The 21,305-nt window shown below is 37.5% G+C and overlaps 1 protein-coding gene across 4 annotated transcripts in view; it reads right to left on the bottom strand.

Annotated features, from left to right (window-relative positions):
• The window catches only part of COL19A1 (collagen type XIX alpha 1 chain), a 203,936-nt gene that overhangs the window by 179,959 nt on the left and 2,672 nt on the right, over positions 1 to 21,305 (bottom strand). For 3 of the 4 annotated variants that reach the window (XM_055810411.1, XM_013299754.3, XM_055810412.1), the window contains exons 3-4: positions 12,426 to 12,500; positions 11,828 to 11,927 (exon numbers count right to left, since the gene is read on the bottom strand). In XM_055810411.1, coding sequence (XP_055666386.1) covers positions 11,828 to 11,927; positions 12,426 to 12,500 — 175 coding nt within the window. Of the gene's footprint in view, positions 1 to 11,827; positions 11,928 to 12,425; positions 12,501 to 21,305 lie in introns of those variants that run through there. The other variant, XM_055810413.1, reaches the window with a different exon arrangement.

Here is a 21,305-nt window from a genome sequence, read left to right as displayed (position 1 = left end):
TGCACAGGAAGGTTAGTCAGCTCCAGCAGAGCTGCATGCTGAGAGACTCACAGCCTCCTACTTCTCACGCTGGTCTTGTGAGAGCCACCTTGGGTATTTCTGCATGACATCGTGCTACCCAACCTAAATGTGTTGTTTCCTTAGAACCCTCAATTTCTTCCTGTTTAGTCTCCCCTCACCTCCACCTCAACCTTTTGGTAGCTTTTCACAATGAATCAATGGAACAAGTGCTAGCAAAGTGAACTGTTGATTACACTTGGAACAGGCTCCCCCCTTCCTTCCCTGGTTTGTTCTGCCAGGTCCTAGACAACCCTGGCTGATGGTAAAAGGCAAACCATCTCACAGGCCAGCATCCCTCTTATGAAAATGCTGAGCGCTCACAGTACACTTAGCAGCATGGCTGGTGGTGGAAAAGGAGAGCTAGGACTGCTGCATGGAGTGCAGCTGAACCAAGCTAAGGGATGCTTTTTTCCCAACCTCAAATCATTGCCCGGATAACAAGCCACCTCCACTTCAGCAGGCAGGCCTGCCTATAAATAAATTAATTCCAGGCTAAAGTCACAAACAGGCCATGCTAAAAAGGCCTGAGAAAAAAGGCACAGGCAACACTGAAGGTACTACAGCCTACAACACCGTTATAAATGGATATATCTACCATGTTGGTTACAGCTGATGTCCCTTAAAAAAGAAGGTATAAGTGGTGAAGATTAAGTTACCAGCAGAAGAGACCGAAGTAGGAAAGAAGGTTAATGATACCAGATACCAGGGTCTGACCTGAAATAAGTAGCTCTGTCAGCTGCAAGAGTAAAGCTACAGAGCGAGAACATGCTTTTGCTTTAACACCCCCTCCACACAGTATGACTAGTCTATGAATATTTAAGCCTGGTGTTCTGCTTACAATTTCAAGGATAATTAGATAAATAATGTGCTCTTTTACAGTTTGTAAAAACTGTTAAAATTAATAAATTTTAAATGAATCAATATGGAAAATAAGAGATCAGAAGTTTCATTTGCATCACATAGAAAGGCTTAATAGCATTTGCAGAAACTGGAAATTATCACTTTTCTGAAGTCTCAGGACTTAGAAATTAGTTGTCTAATTAAAGTCAAGTTAAAAAAAAAAATACACAGATTAGCCTGCATCTCTCTCACTTTCTGTAATAATGAGATTTTTGGTAAATTACAGATTAAGTGAGGTTAAAATATATCAAGCTCAAAAATATCAACATTGCATTGCTATTTGCTGAGTCATAACTATGTTTAACAGGATGGGCTAAGGACCTGTGACTTGCTAACCCTGTTACTATCAGACCCAGCTGGGAAATAGCCAGGCAACCCCTTTAAAGGCCTAGGAGAGAAACCAAAAAAAGCTTGTAAGGAGAGATGGGGTCTTGTATTAAGCCGAAGACAGAGGTGTTGAAAGCAGGCTTCAAGCACTGGTAGCTTTGGATAAGTCAATGAACATTTTATTTTGATTTTTCCTAAGCTTCACATCAAAAGAACCCACCAAATCCAACTTGAAAAAAGACTGTATATTACTGGGAGTCCCTCTCAGGCTGGGGAAACAGGCCAGATGCCTTATATCCAAACAAGCTTGATATGCTTGGAATTTACTAACTTTTCTCAAAACAGCAAAGGTTACACGGTACAAAAAATTTGCATTTGAAACAATGCGTCATCTATAACTTAATTTGAGTTTGAACCAGCTATGCAACTTCTAAGCAAAAGTAACAGAACTGGAATGAACAATGACCTTGTTTTTCAACAGTAAGGCTGAGACTGAAATCTTTACTGCTGATGAAAACTGTAACATCATATTACCTACTACAAACCTCAGGCTAGTAGATGAACTGTGGAAGAGTTACAACAGTAAAGAAAAAAAACAGTAATATCACATTTTGCACTATATAAACTTGTAACATTTATGCATGCAATGAGATGTAAGAAATATTGTTGAAGTTTTAAAAAGGAAATACTTTATTCCCTCCCTGTCCTATAAAAAACCCAGCATTTTGATGAATTCACTCTTATCCTATAAATCACTTGGTTGACAATGGAATTAAGTACCCAATATTATGGGAATCTATATTCTTAAGGAAGGAAACCTGTTTACAGTATAGTCTATAATAGAATCATAGAATGATTGAAGTTGGAAGGGACCCCTGAAGGTCATCTGGTCCAACTCCCCCTGCTCAGGCAGGGCCACCTAGAGCCAGTTGGATAGGAGTACACATTTACTTGTGTATGAAAACAAAATCAATCAGACATAAGCTGCTTAAAGAGATGACATTTAATTGTGATAACAGAAGTTAAGATGCTGTAAAAAAATGTAATCCTAGGCATAATATGGATTCATATTAGTAGTGCTAACTGGTCCTTAAGGAGAGCAAAGAAGCAAGGTTATAACTCTTCAATTTTTAAGAACTCTAACCAGTAATGAGTCATGATTTCATGGAAAGGAAAGTCATATCAGCTATCTTGAATCACAAGGTGTTTTTTTAGTGCTCCGAACACTTTCACAACAAACCAGTCTTAAGCTCATGTAATTTCCTGGTAGCACAGCATATTTGTCTCCACATACTAGCAGTAATACAATCATTTATCACTTCCAAAATTTAAAGAAAGTCCTGTGGAAAGTAACCTATAAAAAAAATAAGAAATCATTTCAAAATCTATGCTCCTTTTTGAGTAAACACAGACATCTAATGGCTTTTCTTGCACCTAACATTTTCAGACATTCAAGTCATCATATACAGTCTCATTACCAAACTACCACTACAACTTAGCTTCTATATTTGGTCCTGTTGTGGCACATTTTCTTTCAATGTCTCTGTCCATATAATCATTCTGATGAGTTTGTGTCTTTATTGCATGTTGTTCACAGCTCCTATAGGAATGAAACATCCTACATTACACTTTTAGCTCTCAGTGACTTAATTTCACAGGGGATGTTTAAAAAACCCCAACATACTGCACTAGGAGACTCCCCTCGCAAAATACCTTGCTTCCAAACAACACCTTTAGCTATAAAATGAGTGAGCATTATCTACTAATCCTGTACAAGTCAGCTGCCAGATGCCAATCTTCAGCAACAGCAAAAATTTAACGCTGCAATTGCATGTGCTGTACTTTAAAGTAAGCGCATCCAACATGGAGGGTCCTGAGTGCAAGAACTAGACCTGGAAGTACACTTCTTCCCCCCGTAGTCCTGGATGTCCTCCTGGTGAACACAATAGTTTCACAGATAAATTTAAACTGGCAGTCATCTAACATTCTGAACTGCTCACTTAAAGACAGATCCAGTAAGATAAAGAACAAGGTGTGTGGAGTCACAGCACCTTGATGATGCTGTGCTGTTAATTCTCAGTAGTCCAAAGCAATAGCCATTGCTATTTTATGGGATATGCATTCAACAGTATGTGAATAATCAACCCTGCTCATAGATTATCAACATACTTACTTATTACTGAACTCTCAGCAGAGTTCACAGAGGAAACACAGTAAAAGAGATAAAGTTTATGAACGACATCAGCATTAACATTGCTAATATGAGCATGTCAATAATAAGCAGCAGCCTAATCCCTAATATAGAAGACACATGCATTTTCATATGATAATTAAAAGCCTAATGCCATATTAGGAACTATCAACAAGTTATTCAAGGCTTGTACTGCCATGATCGATCCCAGAGTATTTTTAGGATTTATTTTTTGTTGATAGAATTCTGAGATTCTGCAACTAGTCACGTTGGCTAAATCCAAAAATAACATGATCTCTTGCACATGGTTCTGTTAATACACCAATATCTGTACATCAGGCCTTAGTTTCTATAGATTACAGACTGTTCTTCAGGTTGAAGTTTACTAAATAATTCCAAGTTTTGAAATGAGTTTGTGACATGACAAATATTCACTTGAGACAAGGCTGCAATCAGTAAACTCTGTACACTTACGACTGAAATCAAGTTGATACCCAGACTTCCAAGTGAAAAATCCAGAGCATGGACTATACTGTTCATGCAAAATTAAAGTAGTATTTTTAAAACAATTTGGCAATTTATCTCCATAAATAAAACATGTTTCATGATATGATGATAAAAACTGCAAAGAGCTAACCACAGAGAAATTCTAGAGGCCAAAAATCTTTCACAACCAACTGAAAATAAATTAAAATCAATGTAATGAAAAAAGTGCCAAGCAGTTTCACTTGGAGACAGCCCATGAACTATTTTTAGATAGAAAAACTAAAAACTCAGAGGCAAGGTGGGTGAAGGGAATGATATCTCTGTGACAGCTTTAAACAACAAAGCCCCAGCGTAGACACAGATGTATCAGCACAAACACCTTTTTGTAGTTACAACTTTAGTGAAGAGAATGAATGCCTGACTAATGCAAATGCTAATGCAAACTATATTTCACAAAAGTCAGGGGAAAAAAATAAAAATTTGACTTATTACAGGTTTGGGGTTGGGTTTTTTTTCGGTCTGCTGATAAATGACTTCTGAAGCACATGGTATGACTGCCTCAGCTGGAGAACTTATATGCATTTTACAAAGACACTTGAATTCTCCCAGCCCAATCAGCAAAACTGATAAATGATCTTTCAATCTCTAATTTTATGCTACAACAAATGGGGGTTACAGTCTGTCCTCAGCTGTATGCATTCTACTCAGAACATTTCACTGAATTCTGTGTGACTGTATATGGCACTGCTGTATATATCCATATTTACTCAGGATTTCCAAGAAACTTCAACTGTATTAATTTTGCAACTGTATTTTTGTTCTAAGACTATTCTGAGTAGTGTTCTTTTCAAACGTAGGCCTGTTACAGACTTAGATCTGCATCCTACTTATTGATTTATAGTACTATCTTGTACTCAACTTTTGGGGGTCTTTTTATCCAAAAAAGATGGCCAGGAAAAAACAAGACAGCATTACAAAATTTTAAAAGTCAGCATGCTTGGCAGGGAGTAAGACACATATAAACTCTCGTGAAAGTTCCCCACAGTCTGGCATCACTTAAGGCTCTCTTCATCTAACACACTGGTAAACTGAACCACCTATGGCAGAATCTGTCCAAATTTTTGAACAAGGGCCATATGGAAGCACCCAGGGAAATCACTTGTGCTGAATCTGGAAGTCTAATAACACAATAACTTTGTCTAGCAATTAAAGTCTCTACAACAGTTTATGTTTTAAGTTTTGTTATCTTATACAATAAGAAAACTGAAGAAGACTTTTGGTATCCATATTGGATGAAAATAAAAAGGAGTTATATATAGGAGTATACAGCAGCAAAAGTGAAAATTGCTTAGATGTTGCAGATGCTGTTGGTTTAATCAGAACAATAGAGTTGTTTTCCACAAGGCAGGTTAAACCATAAACTGAAGATGCAATTTCAGTGTTTGTTTTAGCTAACAGCAGGCTGTCTCCTGCCCCAGAAGAATGTTCTTCCCCCTTTCCCCACTGTGATTACTGGAGATCAACACAGCCACAGGGATCAGCCACCAGCCTTGCTGACCAGACAGGCTGATGATGATGTGGAGAAAGTGAGATGAGGCTGAGAGCTGGAGGGGAGTGCTGTGAACTCCTAATTTTATTTTCTTCCAAATAACAATTTTGGCTGGACAGATTTCTCCTTTAAAACAAAGACAGCAGGAAAAAAATAACACTAATCTGAAAAGAAATACATGTTTTTCAAATTTAAGGAAAGCTTTTTAAGTAAGGAGAGTGAACTGCCTTTACTATTTGATCATCCAGTGCTTCTGTGATTTGCTTATTGCCTGCCTTAAGTTTCATCCTGAACCATGAAGTACACAGGGGATCTACACACACTGCTGGTCTCCAGCTCACTCTCACTGTGGGCCAGTGCTCTTGAAGTACACATCTTCCCAAAAGCTCCTTCCCTTTATCTGCAAGTGCTTTACAGAAAGAACAACATTGCTGGGGAAAGAAGGAAATGATCCAACATTTTAACCAATTCAGCTAGCACCATGCTGCCACACTAAGTGCTCTACTGTCTGGGAATACACTACAGGGCAAACAATTCAGTTTTGCTACAGTCAGTGGCATAATTAAAACAGTTTTTCTGCTCTCTGTTCCCTCCCAGTCTGCTTTCAATGTAAGTACCATACATTTTTATATATACACTCTTCCCTCGGCCACCTCTCTGTCATTACTCTTGCTTTCCCAATTCTTTCCACGTAGTAAAATGTATGTTAAGCTAGAGGATAAATCAAACCCAATGCAACAATTAAAATCCGTTGTCTGAATTTTAATTTTTTTAAAAAGACCTTGGTGTATTTCTTGTAAATTGTCAGGTATAAACAAACCCAAATATGCAGAAAAAATACATTCACATGTTCATTCTTCAGAAGAAGCATTGCCCTAGCATTTTTCATGGTAAGAGGTTCCAGTTTTCTCCTTAGTTATAAAATGAATTAATTGGTATTTACATGGTAGGTATAACTCCAATTTGTTCTTTCAACAGTGATCTCTGTATTATCTTTCTTTTTAATTTATAAAATGCACTAAGTTTTCAAGTTTCTGGAAATAAACACAAAGTACACAGTTTTAGTACCTTTCAACCAGAATAAAAAAAAAAGAAAGGCTGTATCTCTGCAGCTTCTGATCTACTACTTTGAAAGACCTGAAGAAAGCATCAGGATTTGCACTAGATTTGAGCTCCCACACTCAGGAAACAAATTCCAGAGACAAGGCCCTTTTCTTGAAAATACCCTGCAACCAAAATACCAGACATTTCAGTCTTAGCATTGTTGGCTCCAACAGCTCAAATGACCTCAAATAAATACACAATATAGGAGGGGAGAGGTGGTTTCTTACAAACCCATCTAATACTTTAATAGACCAAAGGCTAGCAGGATTTTGTGTAGGCACAGATAAAGGTTGGTTAGCATAACTAATTACTGCCTCCAAACAGTGGTGCCACCTCATAGCCATTTTCAGTAGATGTTTTAAGTTTTCAATGAAATCATTCAGGAACTCATGATTTACACATCTATCCATTCTATACTGTATTTAAGAAATAGGTTCACCACTTCTTAATATGTGTCTTAACAATATTTCTCAAGAAGACTGTTCAACCTGACTCCACTGCCCAAAATACATGCCATGTGCCAAACTAATCAAAAATAACACCTATGTGGACATTCACTGACAGCTGAAGTCACATGCAAGGAACTCTGTATTTATTATTTTGGTGAAGAAAGAAGTCTTAACTGATACAGCCAGAGAACATATGACAAAGGAAATGGTTGCAAAGCCACCCAGAGATAGGTGCCTTTGAGGAGAAAAGTGCTATCTATGAAAAGGCTTCAAATGGTGAGCACGGAAACTGCTTCTCTTGATGCCAGCTGTGCTGTAGGAAATGCAATTCCCTATACATTTTTTGCAATTGAAAAGGTTAATATTAAAAACAAAACAAAAAAAACCCCGCACAAATATTCTTTCGTCATTGATTTCTGTTCTTAATAGAAAGAATCCTAAAACCTGGAACCTACTGACCGAAGTGGGAACAGTATTTCTGCATCCAATAACTAGACATCACAAGGAGGTGAAACACTTTCTCTGAAATACGGCCCAAGTCACAGCCACAGCTCTTCTGGCAGTAGTGAGTGACAGCGTTGCTGATGGAGCTCAGTAGTTCAAATACAGTCAAAATCCAAGCTCTTTTACAGTATCTTACACCAAAAAGGGGAAGAATTCCTAAAAAAATTGTGAGTACTCCCAACTGCTGTAATGCTGAGATCATTTAACAGCTAGATACGATCATCTCCTCAGTAAATTAGTATGGTTTGTCAAGCCAAACTACAAAATAAGAAAGCCATGACTGCGCCATGAAGATTTGCTAATCATAAACATCCATTTCCAAAACATTCTGAAACTCAGCCAAAATCAACTTATTATCTCCTTTATTGGTGCTTTCAAAGGAGAAAAAAAATGGCCCACTAGCAACCCAGAAAAGCGAGAATGAGGAACAACTGATATCTGATGCATCTTTAGAGAAGGACAGCGAAATTATTTTATCATAATGCTATTTACACTAAGGCAACTAAAGAATAAAGATTAGTCTAAAAGGCCTCATGTCCACAAGCAGGGATTACTGCTGGCAGATCTGAGGAGTTGCTGTCAGCACAGAGCCCTGTGCTGCTTTTGTCAGAAAGTTCTCAGATGAACTGGAATACACTGCATAGGCAGTACATGTTAAACTATAGAGAACAAAATATGACTCTATAATCTATTTATTGAAATAAAATTACATTATAAAATTACTATTATGATGACTATATACCTAGATTGTCTGCATAACAGTATTTTACTGTGAATTCCTTTAGGATTCAAAGGCTCAATTATACTGCTTTACTCAGGAACAACTTACTAATGTCCACATAAGAGCTGCAATAAGTAACTCCCAGTATTTTACTTGAAAAATCACTCTTTAATCCTGAAAATATTATTATAATTAAATTAATATTTAATAGACATTTGCATGGAGCATAAGAAAAGCTATCTCTTTCTTATCAAAGACAAAATATGTACAGAACTCTTTCACAAAAAAAAAAAAAAAGAGGAAGATATAACTAAGATGCAACATAAGTAGACATAATCGATTTCCCAAGCTGACACTGCATTGTAAATTATTTACAACATATAAATAGGTGCAACACTATGCCAAGTCCATTGAAAAAAAACCAAAATGGCATCACACAAGAAAAATGGCACAGCATAGCTTTCTATTAACCACACTACAACTGAATGAATGAAATGCAAGAGGAGATGTGCCAAGTTACTTGATAGTTGCTAGTCAGCTTAATCAGATACTCTCAGTTTCCTGCAGGATGGATAACAAACACTGTTCTGCTGCTTACTGCACACCATGTCTACTAAAATATTTTCTGAGGCAGAATGATCCCCAAAACCTCTGTGCATCTAATAATGCAAGGGGTCTGGAACCACACAATCTGACATAATGGAAGAGAATGAGGCTTAAATAAAAATAATACGTTACAAGACATTGTACACTGATAACTGAGATAAAGAAAATTATAAGGTTATGACAACAGATATCTGAGTCCCTGAGTATCCTTCATTGTAATCCTATCATGCCAAACCTGAGTTTGTGCTCCTGACTGCCCTCTGCCCTTATTTTTAAAAAACAACTCAGAAGTTCAGAAGAGTATCAAAAATACTTTCAATAAATAATTTTAAAAAATCTTGTCTGACAACAGAAAGCTATTGATATTCAACATTGAATAAAAATTTAAATTCTATTCTTAGTTATAACATGCATTTCCCTGTGAAGAAAGGTTAAAAAAGCATAAGCAAGACTATTGTTATAAAGAACTAGGATTTAACAGAAATACTGCAACGCTGAAATGTTATTGAAAGTACTTTTAATCCTTACTTTGTTCAGGAAGATGTATGTAAGAGGTGCTATTCACTTCCACAGCAATCTGACAGAAAAGCTTATCTTGTACCTTCTTAACATTGGTAACGTGATACCAGTTTTCAGCCTAACTGTACTCATACATTAGCACTGTTTTGCATTTTATTAATAATCATCCCAGTTGCTTCATCCAGATAAAGTTTTAATTCATTACATATGCATATTTTTAGAGGAAACTGGAAAGATTTTCTCCTTAGTTTTTATTTAATGAGAATACACAGAAAAAAACAACAGGGAGGGAGAGGAACATGAGAAGCAAGAGACTTTTAAAGCCAAACCACCTGCCTTCCAGGTTTACCCTTCACCAAAATTCTTTATCCCCCACCCAAGTTACATGGAAAATGAAGAAAAACTAGCCGCTTTTGTCTCAAGGAGCCATCCTCCCTCCAAAAAGCTGAAAAAATAAAATACAGAAAAATATCCAAAATACTGTTAGATTTCTCTCTCACTCCATATGGAAATTTAGAAACCAATAATTAAGTCTTTCTCGAATATTTTCCTTGCAACCGCTAAGAGCTGAGGCTTTGCTAAGCCACAGCTATCAGCCATGATGCTATTTCCTCATTTTCACTGCCTTCACTAATAAACTTTTTAAAAGAAGAAAATAAAACACAGACATTAGTATTCAGGCCTACTAATAAAAGCTAGGAAAAAAGCTTTACATTTTCCAACCTCAACATCAGCTTTCAAAAACACTGGATTCTTAGAAATCAATCCTTTCAAACCATGAATCTTCCCTGAAAGTAGTAGGAATTTTAAATAACTCACCCTTTTCCAATTTCTAGCTCCTCTCACTCCATTTTTGCCATTGATTTTCTTAGTTTCAGAATAAAGTCAGCTTGCAATATGCATTTAGCTGCACTCAAAGCACTACTTCATTCCTAATTCCTAAAGTAAAATTGCCCCACATTTTTTGTTATTGCCTTGATTTTCTAATCCTTTATAGTCTCACGTTTCCCTTAAATTACCGTCCACTGGAAAAAAAATCTGTAAAATTAATAATGAGTTTTAGAAAAGGTTTTCTTACTGACAAACTTTCAAAATATTTTTAGTAAAGACATGTATGGGCGGTACCTAATTTTTACCTGTTCCTTTTCATAAAATGATCTTGATAATACTGGGAAGAAACTAATAAAAATAGAGCACTGTGTCAAGTAATTTCATCTGGTCATTTTTTTTTTTTCAATAGCTAACATCCAAGGTATTTAAAACCAGTGATTACTTTCTTTAACTTTGCAGAACTACACAAGCATAAATATTTAGTATTTACAATATTGAATACCTCAGAGAAATTTATAATCTATCTAGTAATCTAGACTATTTAGGTCCTATTTCTTTAATCATTCTCCTCTCCCAGAGATCACTTTGTGTTGTGACTGAGTGCTTCCAGCTCCTCTCTTCTCCCTCTCCCCTGGCCTCATGCTACCCACAGCCCCTCTTTGCTCTGCCCATGATCCAAGCAAAGGGGAAGTCCAAGGGCAGGTGTATTTTTTTTTTCCCAGGCAAGCTGGAGCCCGTCCTCTTGCAACAGAGAATACTCAACCTGAAGACACAGGAATACAGTTGCTTCCCTTGTCATCACAGGAACACACTGTACAGAAATGACAGTCTCATGACTCTGAGCACATCTCAACCAAGAAGCTCTGAGAAGATCCTCTCTCCACTAAGCACGGGGAACTTGAAACTACATTCCTAACCACTTCTTGCCATTTCCTTGTTCCTGTGCAAACTTAAATCCATCCAATCCCATTACGCCTTACTCTCTTTCACATTCTTTTTGATTTTTCATGCAGTCTCTGCCTTTCATCCCACCCTATGTCGCACTAGGGTGCTGCCTAGCTTCACCTCTACACAGAGTACCCACTATTCTGTTGCTGCTCAAAGGCAAGATGCCAATTCCACCAGAAACAAACAAACAAAAATCATGAAAATATAGTGTCTGAGGAAACTGTGACTCACTCTCTTTTTAATGCTGCCATCAGTAACGGGAGGACAGCCAATTTCACTGAGGGAAGATCAGTATAAAGCTTCTTGTCGTATCATAAAAGTTGTTTCCTTTATTTTATCAGTATTTATGTATAAACAGTAGAGTTTTCAGTAGCAGATTCATGGTTTAAGAAAAAGATATTCACAATTAACTTTCTACCTAGATGCTTCCAGATTCCAGAAGAAAAAAAACACACCTGAATCAAAATGCTTCCTGAACTAAAAACTGTTACAGATGAAAATGTCTGAAAACAGACATACTTGCCTTTCTGTGGTATCCTTTGGATACACTGCTCAGTGTTTCAGTTCGTCAGTAGCATTTAGTCTGAGCTCTTTCGTTTAAAGACTTTGGATGACAGGAGTACCTTACTTACTTTGTGTCTCTGACAAGAGGTGCGCTTCCCAGTTTAAAACAGTTTTTTTCCCCTCCGCAAGATGTTTGCCTCAAAGAAAAGCTTTCTGCCAGATCGAACCCTGTAAAATACAATACAATGATTTTCTTTGTTTAATGGAATTTGAAAAACAGAGGTAAAAATTGACTTTTAGCATGCTTGGTGACTTTGTGGAGTACAGACTGACAAGCTATTTTGAAAACCAATGCTTCAAGTCAGAGAAACTTCCAATATTAATTTTATCAACCGAGAAACTATCAGTGCAATATTCACTCAAGTAGATGACTTGCAACCTGAGAAATGCTTTCATTATTTCCTTTTATCATCTGAACTAATAAGAACAAAGGATGTTTAGGAAAAACAGTGGAAATGCGTGTGACTGCAGAACCTGAATGAATACTTTCCAAAACCAAGACATTCTGATTTTAACCCCACCTTCCTAAAAACAACAGCAGCTTTTGGAGCATGGGGGTGGCATTCTGTACTGTCCTTTCAGTTTTAAAGCCAGCATCAGTCAGACCATGATTACATCCACTACTAGCCAGTTATTTTAGATATCCATATTAGCATAGTCATTTACCTGAAACACCAAGACTGTCTCTGTTGATGTGTTTGAGATGACGGGCAACTGTACTCATTAAAGGACACACAGCACCTTCAAGAGAATACAGTTTAGTATCTGTCATAAAATTCTATAAAACAAGAATGACCTGGAACAAACTATTATGACAGTGATAGCAATATTAACAGGAATAATTATTTTTGTTTCTTTCAGAATATAAAAACCAGAAATAAACCAAATTACAAAAATCTAAATAAGAGCAATGATATTTCAGATTTCATACTACACTAATACAAGCAGATACAAATTTTATCACGTTTTAATTCAGCTTTCTCTGATTAAAGTTCACATGAACAATATAAACAGATGAAAAACACCAAATTCTTACCAAGCTCTTTCCATCTACAATACTCTATAAAGCAATAGCATCTATTTCAAGTTTTTTTGGTATTTCTGGGTATATTATCAGAAAATACCTTTTCCCCCATTAATGAATCAAGCATAAACGCTTGATTACCATGACAATTATCTATTGTTACTTCGGTGAACAGTAATTTCAAAATGTGAATTAAGAAGGATATAATCATATAACAAATAATGTAAGCAATACTTGTATTTTAGAAAAAAAAAAGGTTGAAAATTAAGCAGTTTTACAGGGGATTAAGTCTGATCCAGAGTATTTAGGTAAACAAGCAGAATGTTCTAGAATGTGGAATGGTAAATTCTAAGGTTAAATGTAACTGAACATTTAGATTAAACACTATATTATCAATATGCAGTATCTTACTTGCATAAAGTCCTTTTTTTAAAAAAAAAAATATATACACAGAGGAATACATACTTTTAAGAAGCAAATACAGATGAACGTCACTTGTACATGGGTCAGAAATATGGCTCATTCTTTAGGAAACTTTGCAAATAGCTCCACTGAATGCTAATAAAACTATCAAGTGGAAGATGACAAGCATGATTTGTCCCATACGTTTATCAAGCACAGACCTGCTTTTTGAGCTGATGCAACTAAAACGATGGCCATATCTGAAGCTGCTGAACAGTGAAGGTCGAGGGGCTTTCTGAACTGTCAGTTCAATGAAAGAAGTAAGGAGGAATGACCTACCACTAATGTGGAAATCATCTATATTTAAAGATTTCCAAGAGCATCCAGACTGAAAGTTGGCATTCAAAATAGCTATACTTGTAATCTCAAAGCATGTGGAATTTGTCATTCATTCTGTAGCAATGTAGAAAACATATTATTCTTCAGAAGTCTTAAATTCTATTAAATGTGTCACTGTATTTGATCTGGATTAAGAATTGCTAGGCAGAAATAACCAGTGAAACTAAATTACATAATTCGGATATAAAGACACCTCCTGACAACATGGTTAACGAAAGAACAGACCAGGTAGAAGATGTTTTTTTCGATTCATTAAGTTCTAATTGCAATCTACAATTACAAGTAACATCACTCAAAAATTAATATATTTCTAAGGGTCTAAAAGAACGTGTTCTCTCTTTCCTTCAGACTTGTGCATAAATATGTATATGTACATGCATTTACCTATACAGACAGATATAAAGCTTCATGACAAAGGAGATGAAACATATGCATTAAAAACACCGTAAATTCCCCTTCCCCAGAAAAGACAGAACTGTAAGGAATATTGATGTTGAAATCTCTGAAAACGAAACTAAATATTTTGCTGTTTCTGGTTTGCATGGAGTTTTATGTAGCGTGAAAAGCATTCAGTGGGATTACATACTCACATAGAAATTTCAAAGCAATTTCAATACACCATTTGATACATATACACACACACTATGGGGACAGAAACAGGCTCACCTTAGATACCCTCTAATCTACAAACCTCAGCCTTCAATTGCTTATACAGATTGTCAAACCATAGACTTTTATCTATAGCCACTTTAAAACAATGAATGTGGTTATGGTAGATTTACACAAGTATAGGTTTAAGAAGTATCTTTGTGTAAAGGAAGCCTGCTAGGGCTGAAGATACAAAAGCATGTCACCCATACATTGACAAACATTTTTCTTAAATCTGTGTTTTCTGACCAAGGTTTTTAAAATATGTTTATCTCTTTATCTATAAGATTACTAAGGAGATTCCCTTTTTGGTTAAATTGCTTTGCAGTACTTACCATAAGAGAAGCCAGATATTACTCGTATCTGATTTTACCTCAAACTAGTGTAGTAATCTCTAGCGAACCTGAGACACGACTGTGCTTTTGTTTTCAGCATTAACTTACATGAGGGTTGAGTGACTAACGACTAGAGAGTTTTAACTTATTCCCCACAGCCACTGTCTTTCAAGTCCAAATAAAGACTCAAGCCTTAATTTCTGTGTTATCCAGATGATAGCAACAATTCCTCACATGCCACAGAATGGACCGTGGACCTATTTTTATCTGTGGTGTAATAGTCACAGCACAGACAGGCCATTTAAGTGTTATTTATTTAATTGTATCCTATATCCCCAGAAGAACTGAAAGGGTTACTATGAATCTTATTCTATCTCATGCTGCTGATGCACTCCTTTAGCCCAATGTTATTCTTTTTACCAGAGAGCTAAGGCAAAACTTTAAAATATTAAAAGCAAAACTTCTCCATACCAAGACTGACAACTTTCATTGGTATAGATTGATGAATTTTTTTTCTATAATTACAGTTTGTACAGTCAGAAAGTTAGCCTTTCCCAAGATTTTTAGTACTGCTGGCAGATCTTTAGATTTTCTTTGGCCTAAAACAGACAGTTTACCCATTCATCCTGTGGGTAGCTGAATTAGAAGTTCTACGAGAAGACACTCAGGGAAGAAAAAGAACAAGACAAACCCTTACCACTAGTCCAGGCATGGAAACCATGTACCTACCTGCCCTGTTAAAATACATAACTATAAAAGTAATCAAGCAGTAAAAAGAACAAGCTTACATTATACGCAAGATAGCTCTGCATGTGATAAAACTGGGTCTTTCTGGACTGAAGTCAATTACTCATATTAAAATGGTGATGTCAAAGCTCAAGTGAACACACCTATAAATTAATGAGATCACCTATCCATAGGACAAATTGCAGACCTTAATCTTTAGAAATCAGTGAGTTCTACATAGGAGCTAATTACTGTAAAATCAACCTAATAGTTTCAGAAATATATATTTACGCAGATCAAGCAGATGTATCGCAGACCACTGATCTTCTTTCTCTCCAATAAGATGCTAGTAAGAATATTTTTGTTTTCTAATAGCATTATACAAAGATATATATATATATATATATATAGGCATTGCTTTTAGATGTATCTGCTGCAACATGCAATGGCATGTTCTGAATTCCTGGAATGATCAGGGCACCTGTTGAAACACACTGCAGCTTCCATCTAGGCCCCATGCCCAGTTTTCCTTTCCGTGCAAATGAGGACAGAGGAGACTTTGGTGCATGCTTCAGTCTCTCTTACAGACATCTCTTGTGTGCACTTCCTGACTGGGAACTGTAGCTTCCAATAAGCACTCCTGGCTCCTCCAGATCCCCCAGTAACAGCTAGATTCAATTTACAAGTACCTATATGCTACTTTCCAATTAGACTTTATGTTCAGGTGAAATTTTCAGCTGCCATCTAACACCACTGCCACGCACATTGCAAGGGCACCAAAATTTCCATCAAGTAAGCATGACTGGTCAAAAGAACGTGGTCAAACAGCAAAGCCCCACCTAACACTTACCCACATCTGATGTCAGACTCAAGCTTCAGGCAGAAACCTGTATTAGCTAGGATTTGTCTCACGCTCTTTCTGGATCAGGCTTCATAAATATGTAGACATAGGGAATCTCTTTGGAGTTTGTGGCATACCCGCAAGTGTCAGCAACACCATCCAATGAGGCCACCTCAAATGTATTTGCAATGAAGATAAACAGACTCAGCTGGCATGCTTTCAAATAAAGTATTCAGATTTCCTACATTCCTGTAGCATGTATAACAGTACCAGAAAGTAAGATGTGACTGTTTTGTTTTCCTTTTTTACTCTGCAAGCCACATCATAATACACTACAATGTACTTGTCTTAAGACAAGTGTGGAAAGAGGAATGAATGAGACTGAATCTACGACTTTTCTGATATAGGAAAGAAGTCAACTCCAAGTCTGGCAACTATTTAGATGGTTATGGAAATAACAGCTTTGGCAGGCAGGATTAAGAAATCCATACCAATGGAGTTCAAGTATTAGGACGCTCAGCCTAGACCCCGGAGAACTGGATTCTCCCATAACGAAGAGTAAGTGGTAAAAAAAGATTACTTCATATTATTCAAGACAGCCAGCATGGCTTCACCAAGGGCAAGTCTGGCCTGACCAGCCTAGCGGACTTCTACAATGGAGTGGGCAAGGTAAGAGCTACAGATGTCATCTATATGGACTTCTGTTGGGCCTTTGACACCATCCCCCACAACATATCTTTCTCTCTAAATTGGAGAGACATGGATTTGATGGGTAGACTGTTTGGTAGACAAGGAATTGGTTGGATGGTCACATCCAAAGGCACTGTCCTTCGGTCAATGACTCAATATCCAGATGGAGATAAGTGATGAGTGGTGTCCCTCAGGGGTCTGTATCGGGACCAGGTTAACATCTTCATCAATGACACAGCGGGATCAAGTGCACCCTCAGCAAGTTTGCAGGTGACACCAAGCTGAGTGGTGCAGTTGACACAATGGAGGGATGGGATGCCACCCAGAATGGCCTTGACAAGCTTGAAGTGGGCCCAAGTGAACCTCATGAGGTTCAAGAAGATCAAATGCAAGGTCCTGCACATGGATCAGGGCAACACCAGGCTGAGGGATGAAGGGAATTGAAAGCAGCTCTGAGGAGAAGGAACTTGGGGGTATTGGTGGATGAAAAGCTGGGCATGAGCTGTCAATGTGTACTCGCAGCCCAGAAAGCCAACCATATCCTGGGCTAAATCAAAAGAAGCAGGCCAGCAGGTTGAGAGACATGATTCTTCCTCCTCTATTCTGCTCTCATGAGCCCCCCCTGGAGTGCTGCATCCAGGTCTGAAGTCCTCACTACAAGACAGACATGAACCTGTTGAAGTGGGTCCAGAGGAGGGCCACCAAAATGATCAGAAGGATGGAACACTTCTATGAAGAAAGGCTAAGAGAGTTGGGGTTGTTCAGCCTGGAGAAGAGAAGGCTCCAGAGACACCTTATTGCAGCCTTTCAGTGCTTAAAGGGGGCTTATAAGAAAGATGGGGACAAATGTTTTAGTAGGGCCTATAGCCATAGGATGAGGGGTAATGGTTTTAAACTAAAAGAGAACAAATTTAGACTACATATAAGGAAGAAATTTTTTTACAATATGGGTGGTGAAACACTTGGAACAGGTTGCCCAGAGAGATGGTAGGTGCTCCATCCCTGGAAATATCCAAGGTCAGGGTGGACAGGGCTCTGAGCAACCTGATTTAGCTGAAGGTATCCCTGCTCATTGCAGGAGGGTTAGACTAGATGTTCTTTAAAGGTCCCTTCCAACACAAACTATTCTACGATATTACAAGTGAATATCTTGGGTGTAGGAGTTGATGCTTTTTTCTTTCTGTACCATTCCATAAAAAACAATGGGCTTCACACTGGGAGAATGTATGTAGCTGAGAAAATCCTCCTTTGTGGCCTGGGATCTCTCTTACCAGATGAAGTGGCTTTCCACAGTGTGCAGGTTTTCATGAACCACATTCTTATGGATAACTAAAGCTCCTTATTCACTGCTTAAGATGACTTAGTATTTAACTACAAGTTAAGGAATCCAAGGGTGGAGAGGTCACTTAAACACCGCAATGGCTACAATAGTTTGTGGGTCCAACCTTAAATATTCACAATATTAAGAATATGAATACACTGTATATGTGAGTTACTGTGGAGCCACTATCTTGACTTTGAGAAGTGTCTAGCTGTACTTAAAACATGAAAACCAAAAAGGTAAACTGATTTGCATATTTGAAACCACTCACTGTATTTGGGTATAAAATGCCTATCTAAAATTATGATCTCGAGCCAATACTTTCAAAACACATTCCATGTCAAAAGGCAATGGAAATTCACCATGCCTGACAGTCCCAGGACTGTGTTTACACTACATTTTTCATGGGTTAGCAAGTGACTTTGAAAAACACTAATTGTAAAAGAAAGTTGAAAAAGCAGCAATGATGTGGGAATGAGACAAAGTATTAATATTCTTAAAATGAAGCATTCAGGAATGATCACATTCGAACTTCACGTGTCACTACAGAAAGAGCTCATGTCCATGCTGCGAAACCAAATGTTCCCAGCAATAATTATATTAATAATAATAATAATAATAAAAAAGTAAGTTGACAACATGAAGAAAATATTCTTGACATCAGATCAAAAACATGATTGTGGAGAACTCCTGAACCCTCTCCCTCAGATTTGCTATATTCTGTCATTAGAAATAAACGCTTCCTTCTGATGAACAATTAAGGATATCAAAATTTCTGGACAAGAGAGAACTGAAAGAAATCTTTGATGTGAATCAAACTGTTGCTGGCACATGTTCAGAGCCTAAGGAAGACTGCTCTAAGATGATCTGGCATACTGTGTCACTGACATTTTTTCCCCAATACTGTTATTTATTTATGACAGTATTGACGCAATGAATAAGCCCCAAAGTATACTCAGAATACCAGCTCAGAAAGCTCTCCCCTACATATGCACAGAAGTTAATCCTTTCTCTTGCACAAGAGATTTCCTTCCCCTAACACACTTCTTCCCCCACATCCGCCCCCTTCAGATTAACTTTAATTTATACTTTTCCCTGTGTTTGAAGGCCATTCCTTTAGACTCAAGTGGATCAGGTGAGAAATTTCAGGATGTAAACGCAATAATCCAAGATTCTATCTAAATGGGCTTTGCTGGAAAAGCTTTCATATTAGCAGAGTGAGAAATAAATGCTAACCGTATGTTGTTGAAGGAAGAAAACCAAAAGGATTGCTTAGGCAGATCCTGAAGGACAGATGCTGATCCAAACAGAACCGGTACATGGGAAAGACGGGAGAGAACAAAGACCCAAAAAAGTCAGTTAATGAAAGAAAGAAAGAAGGAAAAAAAAAAATAGAGGTTAGATATTTCTCTCTTCTTGAAGTGAGTAATTTCCACATTTCCAATTTGTAACAGATTAATCTGTATACAAATTATCAAACTAGAATGAGACAGTTTTGCAAAACGGAGTACTCAGTTCAGCTGAACAGGGTAGATTAACAAGAGGCTCACAGACACACCTGTACCCCTTACTGCTGCACCGTCACAGGGTCCATTCTGTCTCAGCTCCCACTTTCTGGTCTGTCACTCGTATGTCTTTTTTGGACAGTAACCATCCCTTTGGTCTCTAGAAGAGTCTCTTTCCTGTTATCAACCTGAGCCTTCACTCTGAGCCTATTCCCTGCTGTCGGCAGAGCTGCTCAAGCTGGCAGCTATCTACTTGTTATTCCTCACCATCTGCCTGTATCACCTCAAACAGCAGAAGCCTCTCTCAATTGCACACCATCAGTTATTCTCAGGAGAGGCTCAATCTCTCCTCTTCTTCCCAGCGGTTCAATTTGACCCATATTTGATCCATTTGTGGCAATCAGGTTAAGGAAAACTGCAACTTACCTGCTGGCTGTCTAGCCCCAAACTTCTAACAGAATATACAGTTCAGATACACCATTTGTTAGCAGTTCAGTGTATCTGTCACATCTATGACTGGTCCACCTTTTACTAAGACATCATTTATTTGGGGGGCGGGGGGGGGGTGGTGGTGGTGCAGGGGAGCAAGAAAGAAAAAAGTAAAGAGACAATGCTTCCTGGCATTTTGTTTTAAAAATTTTTGAGTTTCCATTTATTAATTTTTATTATTAGGCAACTTCTGCACTCACACCCTTCTAGCACTTTTAAAACTTCCCTTCTACAATCCACCAGCTCGCAAAGACAGAGGAGACTACCTATTTTGCTTCATTCAGACAGCTGAAGAGAATGACGTAGGCTCACTCTCTCACGGGGGTTAAGAGTAATTCATCAGCAGGGCACTTAGCCTTGCTGCCTTAAAAATGTAAGGCAAAAAAGTCTTGGACTTAAAACCAGCCTCTTCGCAACACATTATTCTTACCTTAGAGTTCACACATTATACTTACTATTTGTTAAATATTGTACCTAGGAGTAGTAAAATGGTCAATATTCTAGTCATTGACTTTTTAAATTTCTTGGACCCGAGTCTCAAATGTGTTACAGAGATTCAAAATGGTTGTATATGTATAGCTTCTATTATCTTTCATCAGGTTTCTGGAAAAACAACATTACCAAAAATAAATTTCATTTTCTAAAAAATAAAAGAGAACTCTTTTTACTTCCATTTAAATAGCAACAAGCACGTTCTCCTTGCTAATAAAAAGATTCTGTAGGAAAATTTTAGAAAGTTGAGGTATGTGCTGAGGCTGAACAATTCTAGAAAACTGATCAATTCCTTATTCTACAAGCATATGTGATGTGCCATTAAGACAGAATTTACCACATTCTGGAGTGTCAATGGAGAGTTTAAGTGAGAGAGCTAGAAAACATGTGGACAGTAAGAGAAAGAAGAAAACAGAAGGATGAACAAATATGCAGAAGATGGGCAACAGCTTTTAAGTTAAACAATATCACTTTATACCTTTCCTCTGTCTTAGGCACAAGGTTTTGTCTAACTCTGCATCTCTGAAATGAACGCCCTGGTCTGGGGATTAAGTTTAGATGAGGTTAACGTGAGCATTAGGTTGTTTAGGTCAATGTGATCACTGATCTGCTCTAATAAAGCCAGGTGATTTTGTTCACTGAAGTTTTGCAAGCTCTGATTTAGAATCTTGTTT

This window comes from Falco peregrinus, chromosome 7, assembly GCF_023634155.1.
Source record: "Falco peregrinus isolate bFalPer1 chromosome 7, bFalPer1.pri, whole genome shotgun sequence".
Taxonomy (NCBI): domain Eukaryota; kingdom Metazoa; phylum Chordata; class Aves; order Falconiformes; family Falconidae; genus Falco; species Falco peregrinus.
This window is presented reverse-complemented; position numbering and strand designations above follow the sequence as displayed.